We start from the raw sequence: 23419 nt of genomic DNA on the forward strand, positions 1-23419 counted from the left end.
AATAGATCTGGGCTTATTTTAAAGATTTGGGTTTTTTCCCCCCGATGATTCAAAGATGATCTCTCGCTGTAGCTGTGGATGTTTTGTACAAAAGCCCTTCAGAGGGGTGACTATGTCACTGCTGTTCTGCAGGAAGAGGAGGAGTATGAGACCAAAGGAGGACGCAGGAGGACATGGGATGACGACTTTGTCCTAAAGAGGCAATTCTCTGCTCTGGTTCCTGCCTTTGACCCCCGACCAGGAAGAACCAATGTCCAGCAGACCACAGACCTGGAGATCCCTCCTCCAGGTAAAAAAAAATGCAAAGGAGGAAGTGTTTGCTCATGACAGGACTTTCAGCTAGTTTCTGTAAATGCTGTTGTTGGCATTTATTTGTTATTTTGTTAGTTGTCAAAGCTTTGACATCACGTGATAGTCCTGCAGCAATGCTAATATGATTTTATTTAAACAGTAATTAATATTAGAAAAATATTACTTCTAATGTCACATATCCTATTCTTCTGTGGCGTTTTAATGACACGGACTGGTGATCAGTTAAATGGCAGGTGCCTCCTGTTGTTTATCTGACCAACCACTGAACTAATAATTGCAGTACAGGAAATTAGTTTTAAGTTCATTTTTCATTTTGTTGAATAAAAGTTCTATGTTATGATGGACCCAACTGATTTGTTTTCTCAATGTAGCATATTCTGTTTAACACCTTGTTGATGTTAAAGGCTGAAACGGGTAGAGAGAGTATTTATGGATATTAATGGAGTAGTATAAATAGAAGATATTTAACCAAAAATACAAGTCAGGAAATGAGGACTGAAAGAATCCTTGAGGCTATAGAACTTGCACAGAAATTTTGACTACTGGTGTAGAAATCTTTTTCAGAGTTCAGTTGTTTATTTGAGATCTTAGTTAGATCTGAAATCATCATTCTTTCAAAGAAAAATAAACTCTTTTATGAAAGGTCTGCAGTGTAATGTTCCATCCATGTTTTTAAAAAGGGGTTTCTCTGTCTCCCTTGGTCCAGGGACTCCTCGATCCGAGGTTCAGGAGGAGGTGGAGTGTGCTCCCTCTCCTCACCTCGCTCTCACCCTTAAGGTAAGATAAATTACTTGGTGCTCAAATGAAATGTTTTTTTTTCCCCTTAAAATAATTATTTCAGTTTAATCAGCAGAAGACTTTGAGTATATTTTGTAGGATACAGTCAGTTCCTTTCCCAGCTGTCATTGGTGATTCATCCACAGAATACTCTTTCTTTTGCCCAGTCTATCAGTCTGTCTGTGCGATCACAGGATGGTCACAATGTTTAAGCACGTTTGTATCCTCAGATTTTTGCAGTGCTGTGCAAAAATTGCCATGGTAGTTGATTTAACAAACAAACAAACAAACAAAAAATACCCTCATGTTGCATTTAAAATGAAAGTTAATTGGTACCAAAATAATTTTAGGAACATATTCAGTTTTATATCATTTATCCTTTTCCTTTATTGCGTGTATATTTTTGGAAAAGAGTTGTTGTATCTGTCCTGTCTGTGTGTTCAGGTGGCTGGGCTGGGTACAACCCGGGAGGTGGAGCTTCCTCTTACCAACTACAGGTCCACCATCTTCTTCTATGTCCAGCGGCTGCTGCAGCTCTCCTGCAACGGAGCTGTCAAGACGGATAAACTGAGGCGCATCTGGGAGCCCACGTACACGTAAGAGAGGAGACATCTGATGCAAACTTTACTGCATTTGACAGGTCTTGGACAATTGTTGACTTCTGTTTTTAATGCAGGATAATGTACAGAGAGCTGAAAGACTCTGATAAAGAGAAGGAGAGTGGAAAGATGGTGAGTCTGTCCAAGTTTTCTATTTATGTCTGACGGATGTCTGATGTCTCTTCATTGACCTCGGATCTGTTCCTCTTCACAGGAGTTTTGTGAACACAGCATTGGGGTCGGGGGCCGTTCTGGTGGCCTGAGCCCCAGTTCAGTTTCAGCCAATCAGAGCAGTGAGATTCTGGGCGGTGCCAGGGAGGTTGCGCAGGCGAAGGCAGGATGCAGCCAGAATGCCTGTGGAGTGGAGGATGTCCTGCAGCTACTGCGGATCCTCTACATCATCGGAGGAGACTCGGCTGCTAACACGCGCACGTTGCAGGAGGGTACGAAAACACTCAGTTGCACACTGGAACACACTGCTTTTATGCTACTGGGTCTAATGTACACGCGCATTTTCCTTAAATCTGTAGCATTTTTGGGGACTTTTGGGACTATAAAATACATGAAAACAAAACAGTTTATTCAACATTTCCACTTTAACCACATTAATGATTATATGTAGTACCTGCATTTGGAATGAAATTGGGTAAATGAGAATGGTGCGTTGGACAATCCTTAGGCAAATGAGAATTTTGCCTAAGGATTGTCTAAGAACAACGTGGACAATTAAGCTTAGCTTTAATTCAACAGACAAAAGAGCTAACTAGCAGCAGTGATCTAGCCTGACTTGGCAGAGGACTTCTTAGAGAAGTGACGAACGTAAGAACTGATGGAATACTGTGATGACAGAGGTGTATGGGTGCAGACAAGGCTGTACATATCTTATCACAGGTCATCAGGTGTGAATACGCTTCTACGGAATACGGAAACGTGACGGTGTAAAATCCTCGTACTATGGGTATTGTACTATGTCTGTTCCACATGCATGGCAGAAAGCAAGTAATACAACACAGCGTGATCTGACATCAGCCACTATAATCTGTCAGCCCCTAAGTGCAAACTTAGTGTGATATCCACTATCAGGTATTGTATCAATGTATGGTTAAAATATGACAAGTGTTTTAAGTGGTGAGTAGAATTAGAAAAATGTTATTTAAATGACGAGTGCATGACACAATGAGAATATGTGACAGTATGTGACAACTTTATCCCAAAGAAAAACAAAAATCTTCATTTAAAAAAAAAAGTGTAACTGTCTTTTAGCTCTTTGACCTTTTCTTTAGCACAGTGCGTAAACATCAGAAAATGCTGATTGCCAATAAATACGTCAACAGAGCCAATGTTTGTCAATATCAGCTATAAATCCTCCTGCTAATTAACAGTGGTCAGCAGAGGCTACTGTGCATGATTCTCCATTGGCAATGCACTGGCTGTAGAGAGCTACAAACATCATGTCTGTTGCCAGATCGAGGATATAAAGGATATAAAGCATATGGTACTGTGTGGGCCACTCTTACTCGTGCTCTTGTTGGTCGATCAACCAGCCATGGAGAAGAGTTGCTTAACATACAAAGAGTTCAGTTCATTTTTATTTCAAACACGCCTGGTGTGTCAAGAGACACTTTTTGCTCTTTTGTATTCTGACGTTTCTCCTGCTGCTTTAATTTATGATCGGGATACACTGTTAAACATCAAAGACTCAATGGAGATCTACTGTGACAGCTGGGACAGCTACAGAAAAACCTTTCCTCCTCCTCTGGAGTGTTCCGCACCTGACTGCGTGCTACTGTGCACAACCCGCGGCATTTACACCCTCAAGAGACGAAAAAGGGGAACGAGGGCCGGCGTCCAGGTGAAACGGAGAAGGTACCGGGGGCTAGCTGCTTGGCTGTGGGGTGACTCTCGGTGCCTGCGACCAGTTCCTCTCCTGTCCTTTGTTGGGGATGTTACGCCGCCGCCTGGGACCCGAGCCCCATGGCTCGAAAGCAGTTTGCTCACTCTGTGTCCGTCATCCATTTTCCGTTTTGCTGGTGACAGCTACGTCTGCTCATCGATCAAGGTTTTTCCCAACTCTGGAGTCGCCGCCCTGCCCGGCAGGTCCACAGGTTTGCACAGGTGTTTAATTCAAGTACCGCTGCAGTCAGCTGTAGATTCCGCAGATAAACTGTCATCAATTCGGTTCGCCCTGCTTAACGTTCGCTCTATAACGAACAAATCATTTATTCTAAATGATCTTTTTATTAAAGAGTCTCTAGATTTTATGTGTCTGACTGAGACTTGGCAGCAAAATAAGGATTACGTCCACTTGAATGAAATCTGCCCGTCTGGCTGTTCTGTCATTGGAACTCCGCGTCTTTTAGGACGTGGTGGAGGACTTGCTGCTGTTTACCAGGACAAACTCATATGCAAACTGGTGACCTCGGACTTCTTTTCTTCATTTGAGTCACAGATGATGAAGGTCGGTTCTCTGAAAACCTTTTACTGTATTTTAATCTATTGACCTCCTGGACCTGCTGGGGTCTTTCTAACTGAATTTAACGACCTTCTGACATCGATCATTAAACTGGAGAAGGTTGTAATATTGGGAGACTTAAACCTTCATATTGATGACGCTTCCTGTAACACTGCTGCTGAGCTCATCACTATCACTGAGTCTTTTAACTTTAAGCAGCATGTTTCTGGCCCCACACATACGAAGGGCCACACTCTTGATCTTGTTTTCTTCCTGGGTTTAAATATACATGATGTATGTGTGGAAGATGTCCATGTGAGTGACCATAGTTGTATATTCTTTAATTTGTCATTTTACGTGGATCCTTCACCTCCTAAATTGATGATCCAAAGGCGGATTATAAACCAGGATGCTGCTAGAAGGTTTTCTGCCATGTTTGTCCCTCGCATGGCTCAAAATGATATGGATTCACTTATTTTGTCTTTTAACAATCAATGTAAATCTATTTTAGATACGGTGGCACCTCTGAAACTAAATGTTGTCCATTCTTCTTCAAATTTCTGTCCTTGGATAAATGAAAGTATTCGAAATTTTAGGAGATATTGTCGCAAATTAGAACGTTTATGGAAGGCTTCCAAGCTTGAGGTCCATAGGGTACATCTCAAGGAATCAATTTTCTCACTTAACGACATGATAAAAAATGCCAGAACGGAATATTTTGCTAATCTAATAGCTTCAAAAAAGAAAAATCCCAGAGTATTGTCTCTCCTGATATTCCTCATGTACCAGTCTATACTAAATCTGATTGTAATGACTTTTTAAACTATTTTGTTAATAAGGTTGCTGCTGTCAGGTCTAATATTTCTCCATCATCCTCTCAGTATCACACTGACACGTTGCTTACCTCTGATACCTGGTCCTCTTTTACTCCTGTTACCTTACAGGACATCAGTGCTCTGCTTGGTCGAATGAAACTGACTTCAAGCCACCTTGATGTACTTCCTCCATCATTTTTCATTAGTGTGTTTGATTCTATTGGCCCCTGTATTCTGGAAATAATTAATACTTCTCTGTTCTGGTTATGTTGGATCTCAGCTCTGCTTTTGATACTGTTGATCACAGCATCATGATAAATAGGCTGAAGGACTTGTTTGGGATTACTGGTGTTGTTTTAAAATGGTTTATGTCGTATCTATCTCAGAGATCCTTTACTGTCTGTATAAATCATGTGCTGTCGGAAACATCAGTTCTGCCTTCTGGGGTACCTCAAGGATCTGTTTTAGGTCCTATTCTCTTTTTGCTGTATATACTCCCTCTAGGCCACATTATCAGACGTTACAATAACATTTCTTATCATCTCTATGCTGATGACATTCAGTTGTACTGTTCTTTCAAAGCTTCTGAGTAGTTTAAATTGTCTTGTTTAAATAATTGTCTGTCAGAAATCAAACAATGGTTAAATGACAATTTCCTTCAGTTAAATGCAGATAAAACAGAAACTTTGATTATTGCACCTGATCACATGCTCTCAGAAATTAGGCAGCATATCAGTTTTTTAGACCCTTCATTTCAGTCGAGTCTCAGAAACTTAGGTGTTATATTTGACAGTTCAATGTCTCTTGAGAAACACTCTAAACAACTTGTCCGGAACTGTTTTTATCATCTAAGAAACATTTCTAAACTCAAGCTACTGGTGTCAAAGGCAGAACTTGAGATGATTATTCATGCTTTTATCTCTTCTCGTTTGGATTTTTGTAACGGTCTTTTTACGTGTCTCAACAAATCAGCTCTGGATCGCCTTCAGTCTGTACAGAATGCAGCGGCAAGACTTTTAACTGGTACAAACAAGAGGTCACACATTACTCCAGTTTTGGCTTGTCTTCATTGGTTGCCTGTAAATTTTAGGGTTCATTTTAAAATTTTAGTTGTAACTTTTAGAGCTCTGCACGGTGAAGCTCCCCAGTATATCTCTGACCTGTTGAAACCTCATGCTTCATCCCGAGCACTTAGGTCTTCAAGTCAGAGGCTACTGGTGATCCCACGTACTAGGTTTAAAACACGTAGGGATCGAGCTTTTCAGGCACTGGCACCTAGGCTGTGGAACTCTCTGCCGTTGTCTTTACGCTGTCTAGACTCTACTGACTCCTTTAAAAAGCAGCTGAAGACATTTTTATACAAACGGGCTTTTAATTAATTTTAACTTGTATGTCTGATCTTATTGTAAAGCACTTTGTGATTTTTTTTTATTTTTTATTTTATCTGTGAAATGTGCTATATAAATAAATTTGACTTACTTACTTAGTTCACAATCGTTACAAAATATCATTCCATTCTTTTGTTTGAAAAGGAGTAGGCAGAAGTATACACTTATTAGTCCCTACTTGAAGTGAAAACCAATTGTTTAAAAACATGAAAAGTGTGTGCAACCACTCTCTGTACTTTCCATAATGTATTTTTCCACCCACATTATTTTATGTATTTTTTTTTTTTTAAGTTTCAAGATGTGTGGTTTTTTTCTTCATGGTAAACTCTGCTGTTGCTCCCTTCCCTATTCTGGTCGGCTAGTCAACCAGTGGTATTCAAGTTATGTGCTTTCAGGTTTCCAGGGTACTGGACGGGAGTATGTGTAGGTTTGCAGTCTGCCGTCTCCCCTTTATAAAATATCTTTAGAAAGGGGCAATACCATGGTATGATAAACTAGCTTCAAGGAAAAGGTTAAAATAGTTGCTTATGTTGAAATGTTTGCATGGTTGTATTTGTTAAAAATGGGGACTTAACTTGGAGGTTTGAGGGGGGAATGGGGCTCTCATTTCAAAATCTTGAAATTGTGTTTGCAGATATAGATGAGCTTCAGTTCAATGCATCTCCTGAAGATTTCACCAGCAAAAAAATCACTACAAAGATCCTGCAACAGATTGAGGTCAGTTTGTTCCATTTTTGTCATTTCATCAATCTGAAAATTTCAAGACTTCCTTAAAAAAGACTTCTTGAAAGTCTCTAAAAAGTTGGCCTTTCAATATTGTCAAAAATCACAACTCCCTTTTCTGTTAACATAATGTGTTGTAGTGCACAACGTGCAACACCAGGTTTCAGTATAGTGATTAAAATGTGTAACCTGCTGAAACCTCAGACAATTATGGTGGAAAAAACCCTAAATGCAATACAAGCTCCAGTGAGTGCTATAGTTCATTAGTTAACGATGTCAGGTTTTAATTGAATGTTTTGGTTTACCAGGAGCCTCTAGCCCTTGCAAGTGGAGCGCTGCCCGACTGGTGTGAACAACTCACCTCCAAGTGTCCTTTCCTCATCCCTTTTGAGACCCGACAGCTCTATTTTACCTGCACTGCTTTTGGAGCCTCCAGGTGAGTGTGATACAGGAGTAAACAAACATACCACACATAACTTGAGGCATCTCAGCTCAGTTTTATTTGTATAGCTCCAGTCCATAGCAGTAGTTCCCTCAAGACACTTGATATTACAAGGGAGAGACCCTCACAACACAACTTAAAAATGTGCTCCTTTGTGCTTATAACATAAAAATTGTAAAGTAAAATAATAAAATAAAATCGACAACAATTTCTTTTGTTATCGATTTAAATGTGACTCTTTGAAAACATAATTTTATGACTGACAGATTTAGCATTTTGGTCTTCAAAGACGGTAGAAAGTCCCGTTATCGACATTTGAATTTGGCCTTTTTAAAGTTTAACCTTGAAGACCACGTCCTGTTGGTGTACTTCCAACACTCTGGCCTCTGACCCCACTCTGTCTGCAGGGCAATTGTGTGGCTCCAGAACCGTCGAGAGGCAACCATGGAGCGTTCTCGGCCGTCCACCACAGTGCGGCGGGACGATCCTGGTGACTTCAGGGTGGGTCGACTGAAACATGAACGAGTGAAAGTTCCCAGAGGAGAGACTATGATGGAATGGGCTGAGTCCGTCATGCACATCCATGCTGACCAAAAGTCTGTGCTAGAGGTGAGAGGTGGTTTGTTTTTAACAAATCACAAAAGAAAACCTTCTGTGTCTACTGCTAGATTTGCAACATGCATTACAATTATCGGTCCGTGGCATGCCAGGCTAAGTGTGTCTGTGTGTGTTTCCAGGTGGAGTTTCAGGGTGAGGAGGGAACGGGTCTCGGTCCAACTCTGGAGTTTTATGCTCTGGTGGCTGCAGAGTTTCAGAAAACGTCACTGGGAATCTGGCTGTGTGATGATGACTTCCCTGACGATGAGTCACGACAGGTCAGTATTACCACGTTCACAAAGTGACAGGTTTAAAAGTAAAGTTGGTGAAGAATCCCATTCTGTCATATTAGGAGACATTAAAATGAGGATCAAACAATGAGGTTAGTATGGCAAAATAATAATAGAAAAGGGTTGTTATTGTTGCTGTTGTTATTATTATTATTAGTAGTAGTAGCAGTAGCATTAGTGTTATATATTTAAATGTTGTAATGTCAGTGCTAATCTGTCTTAGTAGCTGTGATCAAATTTGAAGGTGGCATTAAAAGCCAGTGGTCATTAAGCAAGGGAAAATAATGTAAGTTTAAAAATAGGGATAAATTTATCAAACAGTGACAGTGATGATGCTTTTTTTTATGTAAGAAGTAGAGATGGCACGATACCACTTTTTTATGTCCAATACCGATATCATAAATTTGGATATCGGCCGATACCGATATGAATCCGATACTGACCTAAATTACTGGATCGGATATCGGAGAAAAATAAAAAATGTAATCCGATCCATTAAATATCACGAAAGCACCTCACAAAACTTGCAACACGCCGTAACTCACCTCAGAACGTTAGCACGTCGGAGCAGTATGCATCACGTGATAGAGCGGCTGTGGCATGCGGGACCTGTCGGTGGTCTGGATAGCATTTGGAGCTTCGCTAGCAACCCGGCATTTCATCTCCGACAAAGTTATCCCGAGAGAAGTAAAGCAAGTGTGTAAGTCCATCTCTGAATGTTTGTAAAGCATTCCTGCGTTAAGCTTACCAAACGATATATGGAGCGACTGCCTCTTCTGGCTGCTACTTCAATCATGAAACTGCTTAATGATCAGCTGATCGGCTTTTCTGTCGCGAGTCCGTCTCTCTGGTTTGTTTTTGGCCCACTTTGCACCAGAAAGAGGAAACCAGCGGCTGAACAACAGCAGCACGTTTAAGCTTGATCAGCTGTTGTTAGAATGTATTTAATATTACTTTCTACTCGAGGATCTTTTTCTACGTAGCTGACGGCTGGTAACTGTGCAGGGGCGGATCTAGCAAAGTTTAGCCAGGGGGGCCGATAGGGCATTAACAGGGAAAAGGGGGCACAAAGACATACTTTTCTTTCTTATTCTCATTTAAAATGTCGAGCTTTTAATAAATTATTATCCGAATCTTACACCCAAAGTTTTAATTTGATGTAAAATGAATGGAAGTCAATTACTGTATATAGTGACTATTAAGTCTAATATATATACCCTAGTAAGCTATAGTACTTTTTCCTTTGGGAAGGTACCATCTGTGCAGTCTGCAATTTTGTTGAAGAAAGATGTTGAATCTATTTAATATTTCTTGAAAAATAATTGATTTCTGTGCTTTTTTTTTTCCCACACTGCATCAAATTAAGGTTGATTACGTCGATTAAGCATCATGAGGTGGAGCGTGAGGGGTGGTTCCCTATTTTTTATTTATTTATTTTTGTTGTTGCTGGGAGTTGGAACCCTATTAGTTAGGTTGCTTAATATTTACGCTAAGTACTCTTTAAAATACCAGAATAGGGAGGATGGTGTAGGTTTAAGTTTATTAGATTGATCAGTATTGCTGAACTATGAAATTTTTTTTTTTTGCATACAGGTATAACAGAATAGCTTTAGTGTAGTTGTTGTTTTAAACTTGAGTATGAACTTATACAAAATGCAGCAAGATATTTAAAAAACAGTTTTGTTGATTAAAAAACACTATATCGGATTCATATCGGTATCGGCAGATATCCAAATTTATGATATCGGTATCGGTATCGGACATAAAAAAGTGGTATCATGCCATCTCTAGTTTCTAATCAATAAAACTGTTTTTATAATATCTTGTTGTTGTTTTTTTTAACTTCAGTTTGAGCTTATACAAAATGCAGCAACACTAAAGCTATTCTGTTATACCTGTATGCAAAAAATACACTGCACCCAAAATATTTCATAGTTCAGCAATACTGATCAATCTAATAAACTTAAACCTGCTCCATCCTCCCTATTCTGGTATTTTAAAGAGTAAGCAACCTAACTAATAGGGTTGCAAACTCTCAGCAAAAAAAAAAAAAAAAAAAAAAAATAGGGAACCACCCTCCACCTCATGATGCCTAATCGACGTAATCAACGTTAATTTGATACAGTGTGAAAAAAAATGGACAGAAATCAATTATTTTTCAAGAATAATTAAATAGATTCAACATCTTTCTTCAACAGAACTGCAGACTGCACAGATGGTACCTTCCCAAAGGAAAAAGTACTACAGCTTACTAGGGTATATTAGACTTAATAGTTAATATATACAGTAATGGACTTCTATACTTTTTACATCAGATTAAAACTTTGGGTGTCAGATTCAGATAATTATTTATTAAGAGCTCGACATTTTAAACGTAGAAAAGGATCCTGGTGTAGAAAGTAATATTGAATAAATTCTAACAACAGCTTATCAAGCTTAAACGTGCTGCTGTTGTTCAGCTGCTGGTTTCCTCTTTGTGGCGCGAAGTGGGCGATAAACAAACAAGAGAAACAGACTCGTGACAGAAAAGCCGATTAGCTGATCATTAATCAGTTTCACGTTTGAAGTAGCAGCAGGAGAGGGAGGGGGAGAGAAGAGGCAGTCGCTCCACATATCGGTTGTTAAGCTTAACACTGGAATGCTTTACAAACATTCAGAGATGAACTTACACACTTGCTTTACTTCTCTCTGGGATCACTTCCTCGGAGATGAAATGCCGGTTTGGTAGCGAGGCTCCAAATACTCAACCAGACCGCCGACAGGTCTCCCACGCCACAGCCGCTCTATCACGTGATGCATACTGCTCCAAGGTGCTACGGTTATGAGCCGAGTTATGCCATGTCGCAAGTTTTGTGAGGTGCTTTTTTGATATTTAATGGATCAGATTACATTTTTTTTATTTCTCTCCGATATCCGATCCAGTAATTTAGGTCAGTATCGGACCGATACGTAATATCGGATCGGTCCATCTCTAGTAAGAAGTACCACAAAAAGTAAGTTTTAAAATTAAGGAGAAAACCCCCCAAAAGAGCCTTGATTCCTCTTTGCCACAGCAGGAATCTTCAGTGCCTTAGCTCATTTTAAAGTAACAGATGAGAATTAACAGATGTCCCTCTTATGTTTGTCTCAGGTGGACCTGGGTGGTGGACTGAAGCCTCCCGGTTACTATGTGCAGCGTTCCTGTGGTCTATTTCCAGCTCCGTTCCCTCAGGATAGCGAGGAACTGGAGCGAATCACCAAACTCTTCTACTTCCTGGGCATCTTCTTGGCCAAGTGCATTCAGGACAACCGGCTGGTCGACCTACCAATATCACAGCCCTTCTTTAAGCTGCTCTGCATGGGGGACATCAAGTCTAACATGAGCAAGCTGCTATACCAGTCTCGAAGCTCACCGCAGGGTAACGACCCTGAGCGGCCCCACCTGCAGCCCTTCCTGCTACTGTCTGAGGTACAGTCTGAAGCATCGACTGAGGAAAGCCAGGAGACTTACTCAGTGGGCAGCTTTGATGAGGATTCCAAATCTGAGTTCATCATGGACCCACCAAAACCAAAACCTCCAGCTTGGTACCACGGTATCCTGACCTGGGACGACTTCCAGCTTATCAACCCACACAGGTCTCGAGACAGTTTTTAATGTTTAGCGTTCTCACAGTCAGCCTGAAAGCTCATGTTTTACCCAAGCAGGTCACCCTCTAGCTCACTGCTGAACCTGAACACATCCCGTGACATGTAGTACTGCTGAAGTTAAGTTCTAAGAAAACCATGAAATATAAGATGTGAGTTTTGGTCATTTTGAAACTTCTTGAAATCTGAGCAGCCTTAATTTTAAAGCACTAACAACAGAAACTTGGAAAGTGTCTGCCAACACTAAAAGGCTTGTGTTATCATCTGCACAAGCTGATGTGGTTTAACAACATTTGGTTCAATTTTGTTAAAGTGAAGCATGACTGAAACCTCATTCAGACAGAATTAACATGCAAAGTTAAGGAAGCAGAGCATAAAAAGAATATGTATTTTAAACTTGTGAAATTCTAGGATCTGTTCTGGTCTGCAGCAGAAACACAAATGGGGAGAGAGACGCACTAAATGAGTAGGAAATGATAAAGTCAGAGAGAAAGCAGGTCAACAATAGAATAACTACACTACAGCAGACTCATGATGCCCTTTTCCTCTCGCTCCTCTTCCTGCCTCCTCCAGGGCGAGTTTCCTGAAGGAAGTGAAGGATCTGGCAGTGAAGAGGAGGCAGATTCTGGCCAGTAAGAGTTTGTCTGAGGATGAGAAGAACACTAGGCTGCAGGACCTGATGCTGAAGAACCCGCTGGGCTCTGGACCTCCCCTCAGTGTCGAGGACCTCGGGTAAGAAAAGACGCATACAAAGGTGCTGAAGGTGTTACTCTTGTGGTAACGCGATCTGCATCTTTAGTGTTTGCTTAGAAGGGCTAGAGGTTAGTAAAGACCAAGACCAAGAGGACCGTGATAATAGCTGCTTTTTACTGTTACGCCTATAGTCCTTTTGGGGATACCAGACTGTAGTTTTTAATGCTCTAAATGTTTCATTTTAACATTGCAAGTCTAAGGGATTCACTTCCTTTTGGGGCCAGCCTCAAGTGGTACCTAAAGAAACTGCAGTTTTGTTGTGTGTTGGCTTTGTTCATCAGCCTCAGGGGGTTCTCCTTGCTCTAATCACAGCATACACAGCACGCTGAAGTCAAACTGGAGCTACCCTTTACCAAGAGCTAATAATAGCATTAGCAATTCATTTAAAAATCAAAAAAGACAAATGAAATGGCAAAGAAAGTGGTACATAGTTATTTGGGAAAAGATGAAGATGAGTGGTACCAGGAAAGGTTTAGCATTTGTTTGCTTAAAATAAACAACTGGACTGAAACAAAATGACATTCACTTAACAGCACTATTTTCTTACAATAATGTTTTCACCAGAAACTGAGATGTGAAAAATCTTGTTTCATGTGAGACCACATGGGTTAGAATAAAGTCTTATGAAGTATTTGGGTACCGAGATTTAACTAGGCAATCTTTGTTGTGGTCAAAAACATCTGAGCAGAGGAGCAGCTCAGTAAATAACTTGTGTTCTAGTTCCAGCTGACAAGCACACATGCTGTCAGGACTGTCGAATACTTGAGCTCAGTATTTGCAGTGAAAGAGTTTGCACAGCAAAAGCAGAAAGTTTACGATTTTTGACTTGTTTTCCCATATGACACGGACCAGATGTTTGACAGCCACTTGAACTTTTCTCTGCAGGTTAAACTTTCAGTTCTGTCCATCCTCCAAGGTTCATGGTTTCTCTGCAGTGGATCTCAAACCAAATGGAGACGATGAGGTAAAAATGCCTCAGAGCAAGCTTCTTATGTGGATGGAAATATCTTCACGTAAATTTGCACATTTTACAAGAGTTCACTGAGTGTTTACTATGTGTATAGATGGTGTCCATGGAGAATGCAGAAGAGTACGTGGAGTTGATGTTTGACTTCTGTATGCACACTGGCATCCAGAAACAGATGGAGGCCTTCAGAGGTAAATGTGCAAAACTGGCACATTACTTCTCTACAGTGTCCTGTCTGTGGAGAAATCTGTTTTGCCCTCTTTGCTAGTTTTTCAGAAAAAAAACCAAAAAACACAAAATAAAATGGTTTCCTGTTTAAACGAGGAAAGAGGTGGACAACATAAAGCAAGAAAGTAGTGCTCTGTGTTCACAGGCAGTTGTTTTAATGCTGGGAACGCCCTTGACCTAATTGGACTTGGTCTTGGTAAAGTTTGAGCTTTACCGAGGCCGACAGGAGGAGATGCTATTGGCAACAACATGAAATTTTGAAAAATACACAGCTGCCAGTCTATTCTCACACCTGTTTCTAACCTGAGCTCCTTACTTTTTTTTTTTCCCCTAAAGATTGACTCTCATTTTAGACCCTTATGTTCTCTCGACTCATTGTCACAATAGAATTGATTCCATTGCGACAAGAAACTTTTTTGGTTCCCTTTCCCTGGCAGTTTAGTAAATTTGTGATTATTTCTAAAATCGAGTGAATACTTGGGTATCTAATATCATAAATGTTTCCTCTCCTCCTCAGAGGGTTTTAATCGAGTGTTTCCAATGGAGAAACTAAGCTCTTTTAGCCATAAGGAGGTGCAGATGATCCTCTGTGGCAACCAGTCCCCTTCCTGGACTGCTGACGACATCATCAACTACACAGAACCAAAGCTTGGTTACACCAGAGACAGGTATGACATGTTACATCAACACTAATGGAAACACCAAAAGTTGATTCTGTTCATCTGGACGGAGCGTCATGGTAACGCTATGTCCAGATGAACAGAATCAACTTTTGGAGATTTACTTTCCTGGGTGATTGAGAATGCTAATGGAGACACTGAGCCACGGCATCGTGTATTTAACCTCTCCTCTTCCTTCAGCCCTGGCTTCTTGCGGTTTGTGCGAGTCTTATGTGGAATGTCATCTGATGAGCGTAAAGCCTTCCTGCAGTTTACCACTGGCTGCTCCACCCTGCCACCTGGTGGTCTTGCCAACCTTCACCCCCGACTCACCATCGTCAGGAAGGTAAACTGGCTCTCTGAATGACTGAGTTTGTTAATGTGTGTAGTTTTAGTCAGTAAGCTGACTGACTGTTGCCTCCGTAGGTGGATGCCACAGACTCCAGCTACCCATCTGTCAACACTTGTGTTCACTACCTGAAGCTGCCCGAGTACTCATCTGAGGACATCATGAGGGAGCGCCTGTTAGCCGCTACCATGGAGAAAGGCTTCCACCTCAACTGACCACCGCTGCCACACTGAGCATGCTTCTCAAGTCATCTGTCCGTCTCGCCTTGTGACTGACGGATCAGCCAGCCAATCCAAACCAGCTGACTGACTGACGGCCGGACCTCCTGCTACAGGAGGAGGAGGATTTATGTTGCAGAAACAAAATGAAAGAAACGCTGTCACATCTTTCACACCTCTCTGACCGCCTCCTTCATCATCAGCAGCAGCATCCTCTTCCTCACCATCCTGAGCTGCTGCTGCTGGTCTGTTCCCAGCTTTGATGCTGCAGGCTTACGTGTGTGTGTGTGTGTGTGTGTGTGTGTGTGTGTGTGTGTGTGTGTGTGTGTGCGTGCGCTGATCTCCTCCTCCTGTCTGCTCTCAGTTTGGTGCCTGGTTTGACTCGTAGCTTCTGTTTTCACTTCCTCCTCCCTGAAATGTTCATGGATCCCCACCTCCCCCCATTTATTGCTTTTTGTTTTTGTGTGTGTGCGACAGTTCTCTGGTTGTTACTGACCAGTTGTAAAGGTCAAAGGTCAGAGAGCCTTTGGTGTTTGTTTTACAATGAAGCTATAGAGACAAAAACACTGGCTGTGTGCAAGGCACATCTAAAGAGAAAGATTAAAATAAAAAAAAGAAAGCTCTGCTATCCCTGTATTTTCTTTGTATATTATAAACATTTATTTAACTCAAGTTGCAATTTGAGGTAAACAGATATTTTCAAATGTGTATGCTCCAAAAAAAATAATCATTAAAATGTTTGCAAAGTATGAAGTAAAGAATGAGTCTTGTGGTCTGTGGAAGAATATGAATCTTTGATTTTTTTTTTTTTTCCCATTTCGTTTGCACGTTTAAGTGTTTCAGTATTACAACCGCACTTCAACCAACATGAGGCTGAAGCAGATTTATCATCTACAGCAGTCCAGTTGCTGAGAATCACCGCGTAGAGATGTAATTGATTTAGATATTTATCTTGTAGCCTTTTTCTAAAATTTTTTTGCAAACTTATCATACAGATGTTTCAGTATTAAGGATATATTTTAAAAAAATGAACTAGAGTTATAGAATTTTTATTTTGTTTTTTTTTTTATTGTTTTATTACATATTAGACATAATACCACCAAATGTCTTTACGTTTTGGTTTGTTACAAACAATTCCTGTGGTCTGCCAATACCCCGAAAGGCAAATTAAAAATAAAAAAATAAAATGTAATTCATTCCCCGCTAAATTCACACAACCGGTTTTCTTCCTGAATAAATTCAAACTGGCCAACTTCAGAGGGAGGCTTCCTTCTCTCAGCTGTGCAGATCGAACATCTGGATACACTGTACAGATGTGTATTAATATACTGACCAGAGTACATGTGGGCACTGAGTTCTTTTTATTATTTTAACATCAGTACCTTTAAGCAGATTCTAAATTCAGACTGTAAGCTGCAGGCCAGTCCTCAGCCTGAAGAACAGTCCGTGACTTCCTTTCTTTTTGTTAGCTGTCCACCATCTTGTCAATAGTGGTGAGGGGTGCGAGGATGCGGCTCTTGTTTGTTTCCACAATGTGTCCGTTCTGGATCATCTCATCCAGGATGATATGAACTCGATCCAGATTGAACATTATCTGATAAAGGCGAAGGGTCAAGGAAACAAGGAAATAAAGAAAGACAAAGACTCCTACTGAACAACTAGTGATGGGTAATTTTTACATGAATATTTGACCTCAGCTCTAAATCTATTGTGTGTCTCCAGGTTATTTTATTTTTGCCATTCTCTGTCCTTGTCAATGGTCACTGTCCTTCAGCTGACTATACAATGTATATGAAGTAGCTTTTAAATAATAATATTATTTATTGTTATTATTTGAAATTAGTTAACACGCAATTAAAAATTACTGAGCTTTGGTAAAATATACACTGTGCTTTTAGCATGACTCTTATACATGCAGTGTGTGCAGCTGTGGTTGTGTTACAGGATACATCCAGTTCACTCTGTAGGGAGAAATGCACATTAGACTGAAACATTCAAACAGCTGCAGCTTCATGCATTTCAACAGTGTCTTCATTTGTTGTTACAGACATCTCAAAAAGTGTACAATATATGTTTGAAACTGTAATCATTACTTTTAATGCTTGTAAGACTCTTGTGTCAAGCCAGCCTCCAATTCGAGACTTGCAGTCAAGCTAGCCTCGTGTTTGTTTTCTGTTCCCTGTGTATTCAGAGATGTGGAAACCTGACTTCAAAATAAAAGCCAACTTCGAGTAAATTAACAGATATGTTAAGAACATAATAACATATAATTTAGTCTTGTTTACACACTCTAATGTTAGATCCACATGACACAACCTTGTACCCTAGTAGCACCCTGTCAATATCAAGGCCATCTTATTTTGGATTTCAAAGTAAAAGCCCTGTGAATTTTCATTTTTGAACTGCTCTTTCAAATAGAGTAGAATAGAATAAAGTTTTATTATCCCAGGGATGCTCCATAAATCACCCCTCCAATAGCCAAACCCACCTGTTCTCTGATTGGATAGTTAAATTTGTGATTAACATGACATTGGCCAATCAGATGAAAGGAAGAAAAACCGGGTCAAAATTCGTACTTGTAACTTGAGTGCCGAGTTTCACACCTATTAGTCCACACACAAATCTTTTTTACGCACACACAAATTATTTTTACACATACGAATCCTAATTTACAAGTACAAAATATTTATGACCACAATTGGCGCCCATATTTATACACCCTCACAATGGTATCGTGTGTGGGAGTCAGGGTTTTAATAGTTTTGCAATTTTCATTAGTTTTTATTTTTATTTAGTTTTGACTTCAGATTTTCAATTTTATATCAGTTTTAAGTAGTTTTTACCAATTGTTTGCTAGTTTAGTTTAGTTTTTATTTTTTTGAAAATCCTTAGTTTCAGTTTAGTTTTGATTAGTTTCAGTTATAGTTTTAGTTGTGTTTGCAATAATTAAGTGTAACAAAATCCCAGTTTCATCATATCAGTCATTCTCTTCTGCTTATCCTTGGGTATGTTGCTATTCCAGCTACCATACCCTGGACGGGTCGCAATGACCTTGTAGTACCATATCACCCTATTAGAGCACTTCGCTCTCGCTCTGCAGGCCTACTTGTTGTTCCTAGAGTATTTAAAAGTAGAATGGGAGGCAGAGCCTTCAGTTTTCAGGCCCCTCTTCTGTGGAACCAGCTTCCAGTTTGGATTCAGGAGACGGACACTATCTCTACTTTCAAGATTAGGCTTAAAACTTTCCTTTTTGCTAAAGCATATAGTTAGGGCTGGACCAGGTGACCCTGAATCCTCCCTTAGTTATGCTGCAATAGACATAGGCTGCCGGGGCATTCCCATGATGCATTGAGTTTTTCCTTTCCAGTCACCTTTCTCACTCACTATGTGTTAACAGACCTCTCTGCATTGAATCATATCTGTTATTAACCTCTGTCTCTCTTCCACAGCATGTCTTTTATCCTGTCTTCCTTCTCTCACCCCAACCGGTCGCAGCAGATGGCCCCGCCCCTCCCTGAGCCTGGTTCTGCCGGAGGTTTCTTCCTGTTAAAAGGGAGTTTTTCCTTCCCACTGTCGCCAAAGTGCTTGCTCATAGGGGGTCATATGATTGTTGGGTTTTTCTCTGTATCTATGAAGCGCCTTGAGGCGACTTTTGTTGTGATTTGGCGATATATAAATAAAATTGAATTGAATTGAAAATTGAACTTTTGACAGAGTAGGATAGACATTATCAAATGAGGAGAAGGAATTTTCTGGGATTGAAGATCCTCTGGATGAGTGGCTAAAAGCTATCATTTTGTCATTGATTGGTAATTGACTGATAACTGGCCACATTCACAGCTGTATTGACTTGTTGTGGATGTTGTCTATCCCATGTTTGAGGACTCCAATTAACAGATTGAAAACAGCAACACTAAGGGAAGAACATGCAGTGCAACCCTATCAGTTGCCAGTGTCGGTTGGGCTCTGTGATGAATCAGGTGAGCTGGCTTCATGGCTGAACCAAGACATAAATTGCCCCCAGGTGTTTAGAGGTAGGAAAGGCAAAATGTATATTGCAATTTTGTGTTTAAGCTTTAATGATCAAAAGAAACTGAATCGTGTTTAGAAGATAAGATGCCTGTGTTCGTTTAATGCGTTCCCATGAGGAGGCCGGCTGACGGTCTGGAAGACCCAGTATCTGACCGACTGAATGAGGACGACAGCTGATTTAGCGCTGACTCGACCACAGGACACCATCCCAGTTAAGAGGAAAAGGCTGAGTATCACTCTGGAGGGAACCTGTGGGACAGCAGGCTGAACGAAACATGTTTTTTGTTCACACATTAAAACGTGTGAAAGGAGGGAATGTTGGGATTGAAAATGTTTGATTTCTATTACTAAAATAAGCGGTTATAATCATTTTCATACACACATTGCAAATGTGCCCAATAATAAGTTGGCACTAAGTCTTTTGAATTTCAAAAGCTTCGTTCGACGTGACTGTCCGGACTGATATATTGTTGGAAATGACTTAGAGGTGCAGAGGGATAACTGCAAACATGCTTACACACATAGATTATGATTAGAATAAGTCTGGGTCAGAGAGTGCCGAACATGATATTCTAAACCAACTTTGAATCACTAGAAGAACAATGGATAATACCATCAGATTATCAAGGCTAGGCAGAGAGGTGTTTTGCTTTTCTGTCTCTTACAGACGAGGGAGCAGATACCAGACGAGGTCACGGAAATACGAGGATGACACCAAGACTGCCACGTCCGTGCGGGAGGAAGATAGCTCCTTTAATCTATGTTTTTGTCTTACTATATAATGTTGTACAGCACACTTGAGGGTCATCCTTTTTGTGAAACATGCTGCTGGTTCACATAGATGTCCACAGCGCTGTGTAAAGTTGTAATTTCAACTGCCAAAAGCAAAGTAAATCCTTTTTTAAAAGACAAACCTTTCTCCTGAGATTCCTTCCAAAAATTGTGAACATGACAACTGTCAATATAGAGTGACATTAACTTGTGGAAACAGCAACTTTGCTTTTAAGAGTGTTCTGAAGTCAGTGAAAGAGTGGGTCATATATGGGCAATTTCAACGGGCCATTACTTTGAAAGGCAAAATCAAGGTGACTTGAAATTGACTTGGTATCCCCGTGAGAGTGTACACTGTTGATCTAGAATGAAATTATCCTGTGGAAACAGCAATTTTCATTTTAAGAGCATTCTGAAGAAATTGAAAGAGTATATCATATATGGGGAAATTCAAAGGGCCCATTAATTTAAAAGGCAAAATCAGAGCAACTTGAAATTGGCATGGTTTTACTGTGGGGTTGGACACTGTCGATTTAAGGTGAAAAATTATCCTGTGAAAACAGGAATTTTCCTATTTAGAGCATTTTGAAATCATTGAAAGTTAAGTCATATATGGGCAATTTGAAATGGCTTTTATTTTGGAAGGCAAAACTCAGACTGACTTGAAATTGACATGGTATCACTGTGGGGTTGGATACTGTTGATATAAAGTGCAACTAGTCTTTGGAAATATGAGTTTTGCTTTTAAGAGCATTCTGAAATAATTGAACTGATCACTGACTTCGTCAGCTGGTGCGAACAGAACCATCTTCGCATCAATGCCAGCAAGAGGAAGGAGCTGGTGATTGACTTCAGCAAGAAGCCACCCACTATTACACCAGTGAACATCCAGGGTTTGGACATTGAAATGGTGGAGTAGTACAAATACCTGGGTGTTCACCTCAATAACAAACTGGACTGGTCCACAAACACAGATGCACTTTACAAAAAGGGTCTCAGTCATCTCCACCTGCTACGGCGGGCGACTGAGATCCTTCAGGGTGAACGGGACACTCCTAAGGATGTTTTAAGACACTGTGGTGGCGTCTGCTATCTTTTCTGCTGTGGTCTGCTGGAGTGGCGGAATGGCAGAGAGGGACAGGGAGAAACTCAAACTGGTCAGGAGTGCCAGCTCTGTCCTGGACTGTCCACTGAAGTCCATCGAGCAGGTTGGGGAGGAGAGGATGTTGTCTAAGCTAACATCCATCATGGACAACACCTCCCACCCCCTGCATGAGACTGTACGAGCACTGAGCAGCTCGTTCAGCAGTAGACTTACGCCCACAGTGTAGGAAGGAGCGCTACCGCAGGTCATTCTTACCAGCAGCTGTCAGACTCTATAATGCAACTTAACATTCTTTTGGTCATCTTACTCACCAGCTTGTTTACTGTACATTTTATACATATCTCTGTACAATTTTCCAATTTTTCTATACACATTCTGTACACTGTTATCTGTATATACCTGTATATACGAACTTCGGTTGCTTATGTTTATAGGACCACATTGTGTCTTCCTTTTACATTTTATTTTCCCTTGCTGCAAGAGCTCTGTAACGCCGAAATTTCTCATCCGTGGGATAATAAAGCTTTATTTTATTCTAGTCTACTCTATTGAAAGAGTAGTTCAAAAATGAAAATTCACAGGGCTTTTACTTTGGAATCCAAAATAAGATGGCCTTGATATTGACAGGGCGCTACTAGGATACAGGGTTGTGTCATGTGGATCTAACATTAGAGTGTGTAAACAAGACTAAATTATATGTTATTATGTTCTTAACATATCTGTTAATTCACTCGAAGTTGGCTTATATTTTGAAGTCAGGTTTCTACATCTCTTCCCGTAATACTTTGAATACACAGGGAACAGAAAACAAACTGGAGGCTGGCTTGACGCCAGTTTTGAGACCTGCCTTAGACCTGCACTGATAATGGATCCAATGGTTTTCACCCCTCAGCAGTATAGCTCGAGAATGAAGTGAGGTAAAATTTACCAATTCAAAAGGTGCATCTACAAAATAGCTAGTCATTGTGACTTTGACCTCAAGTTCTGAGGCTTTTTAGAATTTTCACATTTCTACCACAGATGCATCTACTAGGATGCTGAGGTGTAGCACTGGCGGCTACCAGTATTTATCTCTGTAAGAACCTCGATCAAACTGAACTCACCACCCGGCTGAAGTATTTATCCAAGACCTCCACAAAGTTATGAACCAGCTCGTAGATGGACAGCTCATTCTGTGAGAGTAAAGAGGAGAAACACGTCCTGTTGACCATTGAAAGGACGAAAGAGGTGTAAAATACCTCCGATCACACTCACCTCACTGTCTGTGATGCCCACCACGATATACAGAGCAGCATACTGGCGGTAAACCAATTTAAAGTCTTTGTACTCCACAAAGGAACACTGCAAACAGAGAGGGGTTATAAACATGATATTGTTATGTTATTTATTTGATCTAAACAAGACTGGGAACTCGCAGACAGACACCTGATCTTTCTTGCGGCTCAGGCAGTAGCGTACTACATCGGCCTCAAGAGCTGCTCTTCTGCTCAGCTCCACAGAGTGATAATACCTGGACAGCCTGGTCTGACCCTGTCGGTTCACCATTAGCACGAACTTGATCATTATCCGATCGGTTGCTGGCTGCAGAGGAATCGTAAAGTCGATATTATCAGTACAGACCATTGCCCCGTGGTATGAGATATTGCAATCTAATACCTCACTCCATACCTGAACGTTTGTTTTACTTACCGCCAGCTGTTAGCTTGTGCCAGTTGCTACATTAACTCCATCAAACGGGCTAAAACGGGAACTTCTGTTAACGAGTTTTTGCCCCAATCTAATGTTATTTTAAACACAATGCTGTCGGTTTACAGGATTAAAGTAAGATTACTGTAAAGTACTGTAAGGGTAAATAAATACCAGCGAAAGAGGACATTCAACAATATACAGCCATAGCATTTGGTACGCATGCGTAGACAGGTGCATTCCAGGGTAACAGTTATTCCCTACATTTGAACGCAAGTACTTTCTACTTATACTTTCAAAACATGCTCGTAATATAAGCTTTAAGACATTTGAGGGAGTAATTATTCCACGCAAACAATCCAAAAGAAAATCCCATTAACGTTTGCATTTTTCTTCTTTGAAAGATGCATAATACATAATTTGTACATAATTTATTGTACTGTACTCACGGTTTAAAAATGCTCGTTACGATCCTGGACGGGGTTTTAGATTCAGCTGTTTAGAAGTTGTGGTTGTGGTACTTAAAATGAGCAATAGACAATAACCACAATGTATCTGCTAGCTAAAGGTAAAACTGCTGTATTTCCCTATACATCTTAATATATGCTCCGTTAAAGAGTTATATTTTACTA

The 23419-nt window shown here is 40.5% G+C and overlaps 2 protein-coding genes across 9 annotated transcripts in view; one reads left to right on the forward strand and one right to left on the reverse strand.

Moving 5' to 3' along the window:
- hectd1 (HECT domain containing 1) overlaps positions 1-15951 on the forward strand; it is a 46604-nt gene extending 30653 nt beyond the window's left edge. For all 4 annotated transcript variants that reach the window (XM_026191824.1, XM_026191826.1, XM_026191825.1 and 1 more), the window contains 16 exons: positions 133-289; positions 1019-1089; positions 1534-1685; positions 1766-1820; positions 1903-2131; positions 6978-7060; positions 7375-7502; positions 7916-8117; positions 8246-8383; positions 11526-12010; positions 12593-12751; positions 13658-13736; positions 13837-13930; positions 14485-14635; positions 14828-14972; positions 15053-15951. In XM_026191824.1, the coding sequence (XP_026047609.1) occupies positions 133-289; positions 1019-1089; positions 1534-1685; positions 1766-1820; positions 1903-2131; positions 6978-7060; positions 7375-7502; positions 7916-8117; positions 8246-8383; positions 11526-12010; positions 12593-12751; positions 13658-13736; positions 13837-13930; positions 14485-14635; positions 14828-14972; positions 15053-15190 (2466 nt within the window). In that variant the 3' untranslated portion in view covers positions 15191-15951. The remainder of the gene's footprint in view (positions 1-132; positions 290-1018; positions 1090-1533; positions 1686-1765; positions 1821-1902; positions 2132-6977; positions 7061-7374; positions 7503-7915; positions 8118-8245; positions 8384-11525; positions 12011-12592; positions 12752-13657; positions 13737-13836; positions 13931-14484; positions 14636-14827; positions 14973-15052) is intronic.
- A 580-nt stretch (positions 15952-16531) lies between these two features.
- On the reverse strand, positions 16532-23412 carry ap4s1 (adaptor related protein complex 4 subunit sigma 1). Of its 5 annotated transcripts, none has more exons than XM_026191833.1 (6): positions 23237-23412; positions 22527-22682; positions 22356-22442; positions 22205-22273; positions 17143-17178; positions 16532-16787 (listed from the first exon to the last, which is right to left on the reverse strand). In XM_026191833.1, exons 2-6 carry the CDS (start codon positions 22662-22664, stop codon positions 16659-16661), a joined length of 459 nt encoding a protein of 152 aa, XP_026047618.1. In that variant the 5' UTR covers positions 22665-22682; positions 23237-23412; the 3' UTR covers positions 16532-16658. The 5 variants fall into 5 exon arrangements, with proteins under 5 accessions (XP_026047618.1, XP_026047617.1, XP_026047614.1 ...); XM_026191832.1 differs by lacking the exon at positions 23237-23412 and adding an exon at positions 22791-23214; XM_026191829.1 differs by lacking the exon at positions 23237-23412 and having other exon boundaries at positions 22527-22781.
- Between the last annotated feature and the right edge of the window lie 7 nt (positions 23413-23419).

The sequence above is a fragment of the Astatotilapia calliptera genome, chromosome 14, assembly GCF_900246225.1.
Source record: "Astatotilapia calliptera chromosome 14, fAstCal1.2, whole genome shotgun sequence".
Lineage (NCBI taxonomy): Eukaryota > Metazoa > Chordata > Actinopteri > Cichliformes > Cichlidae > Astatotilapia > Astatotilapia calliptera.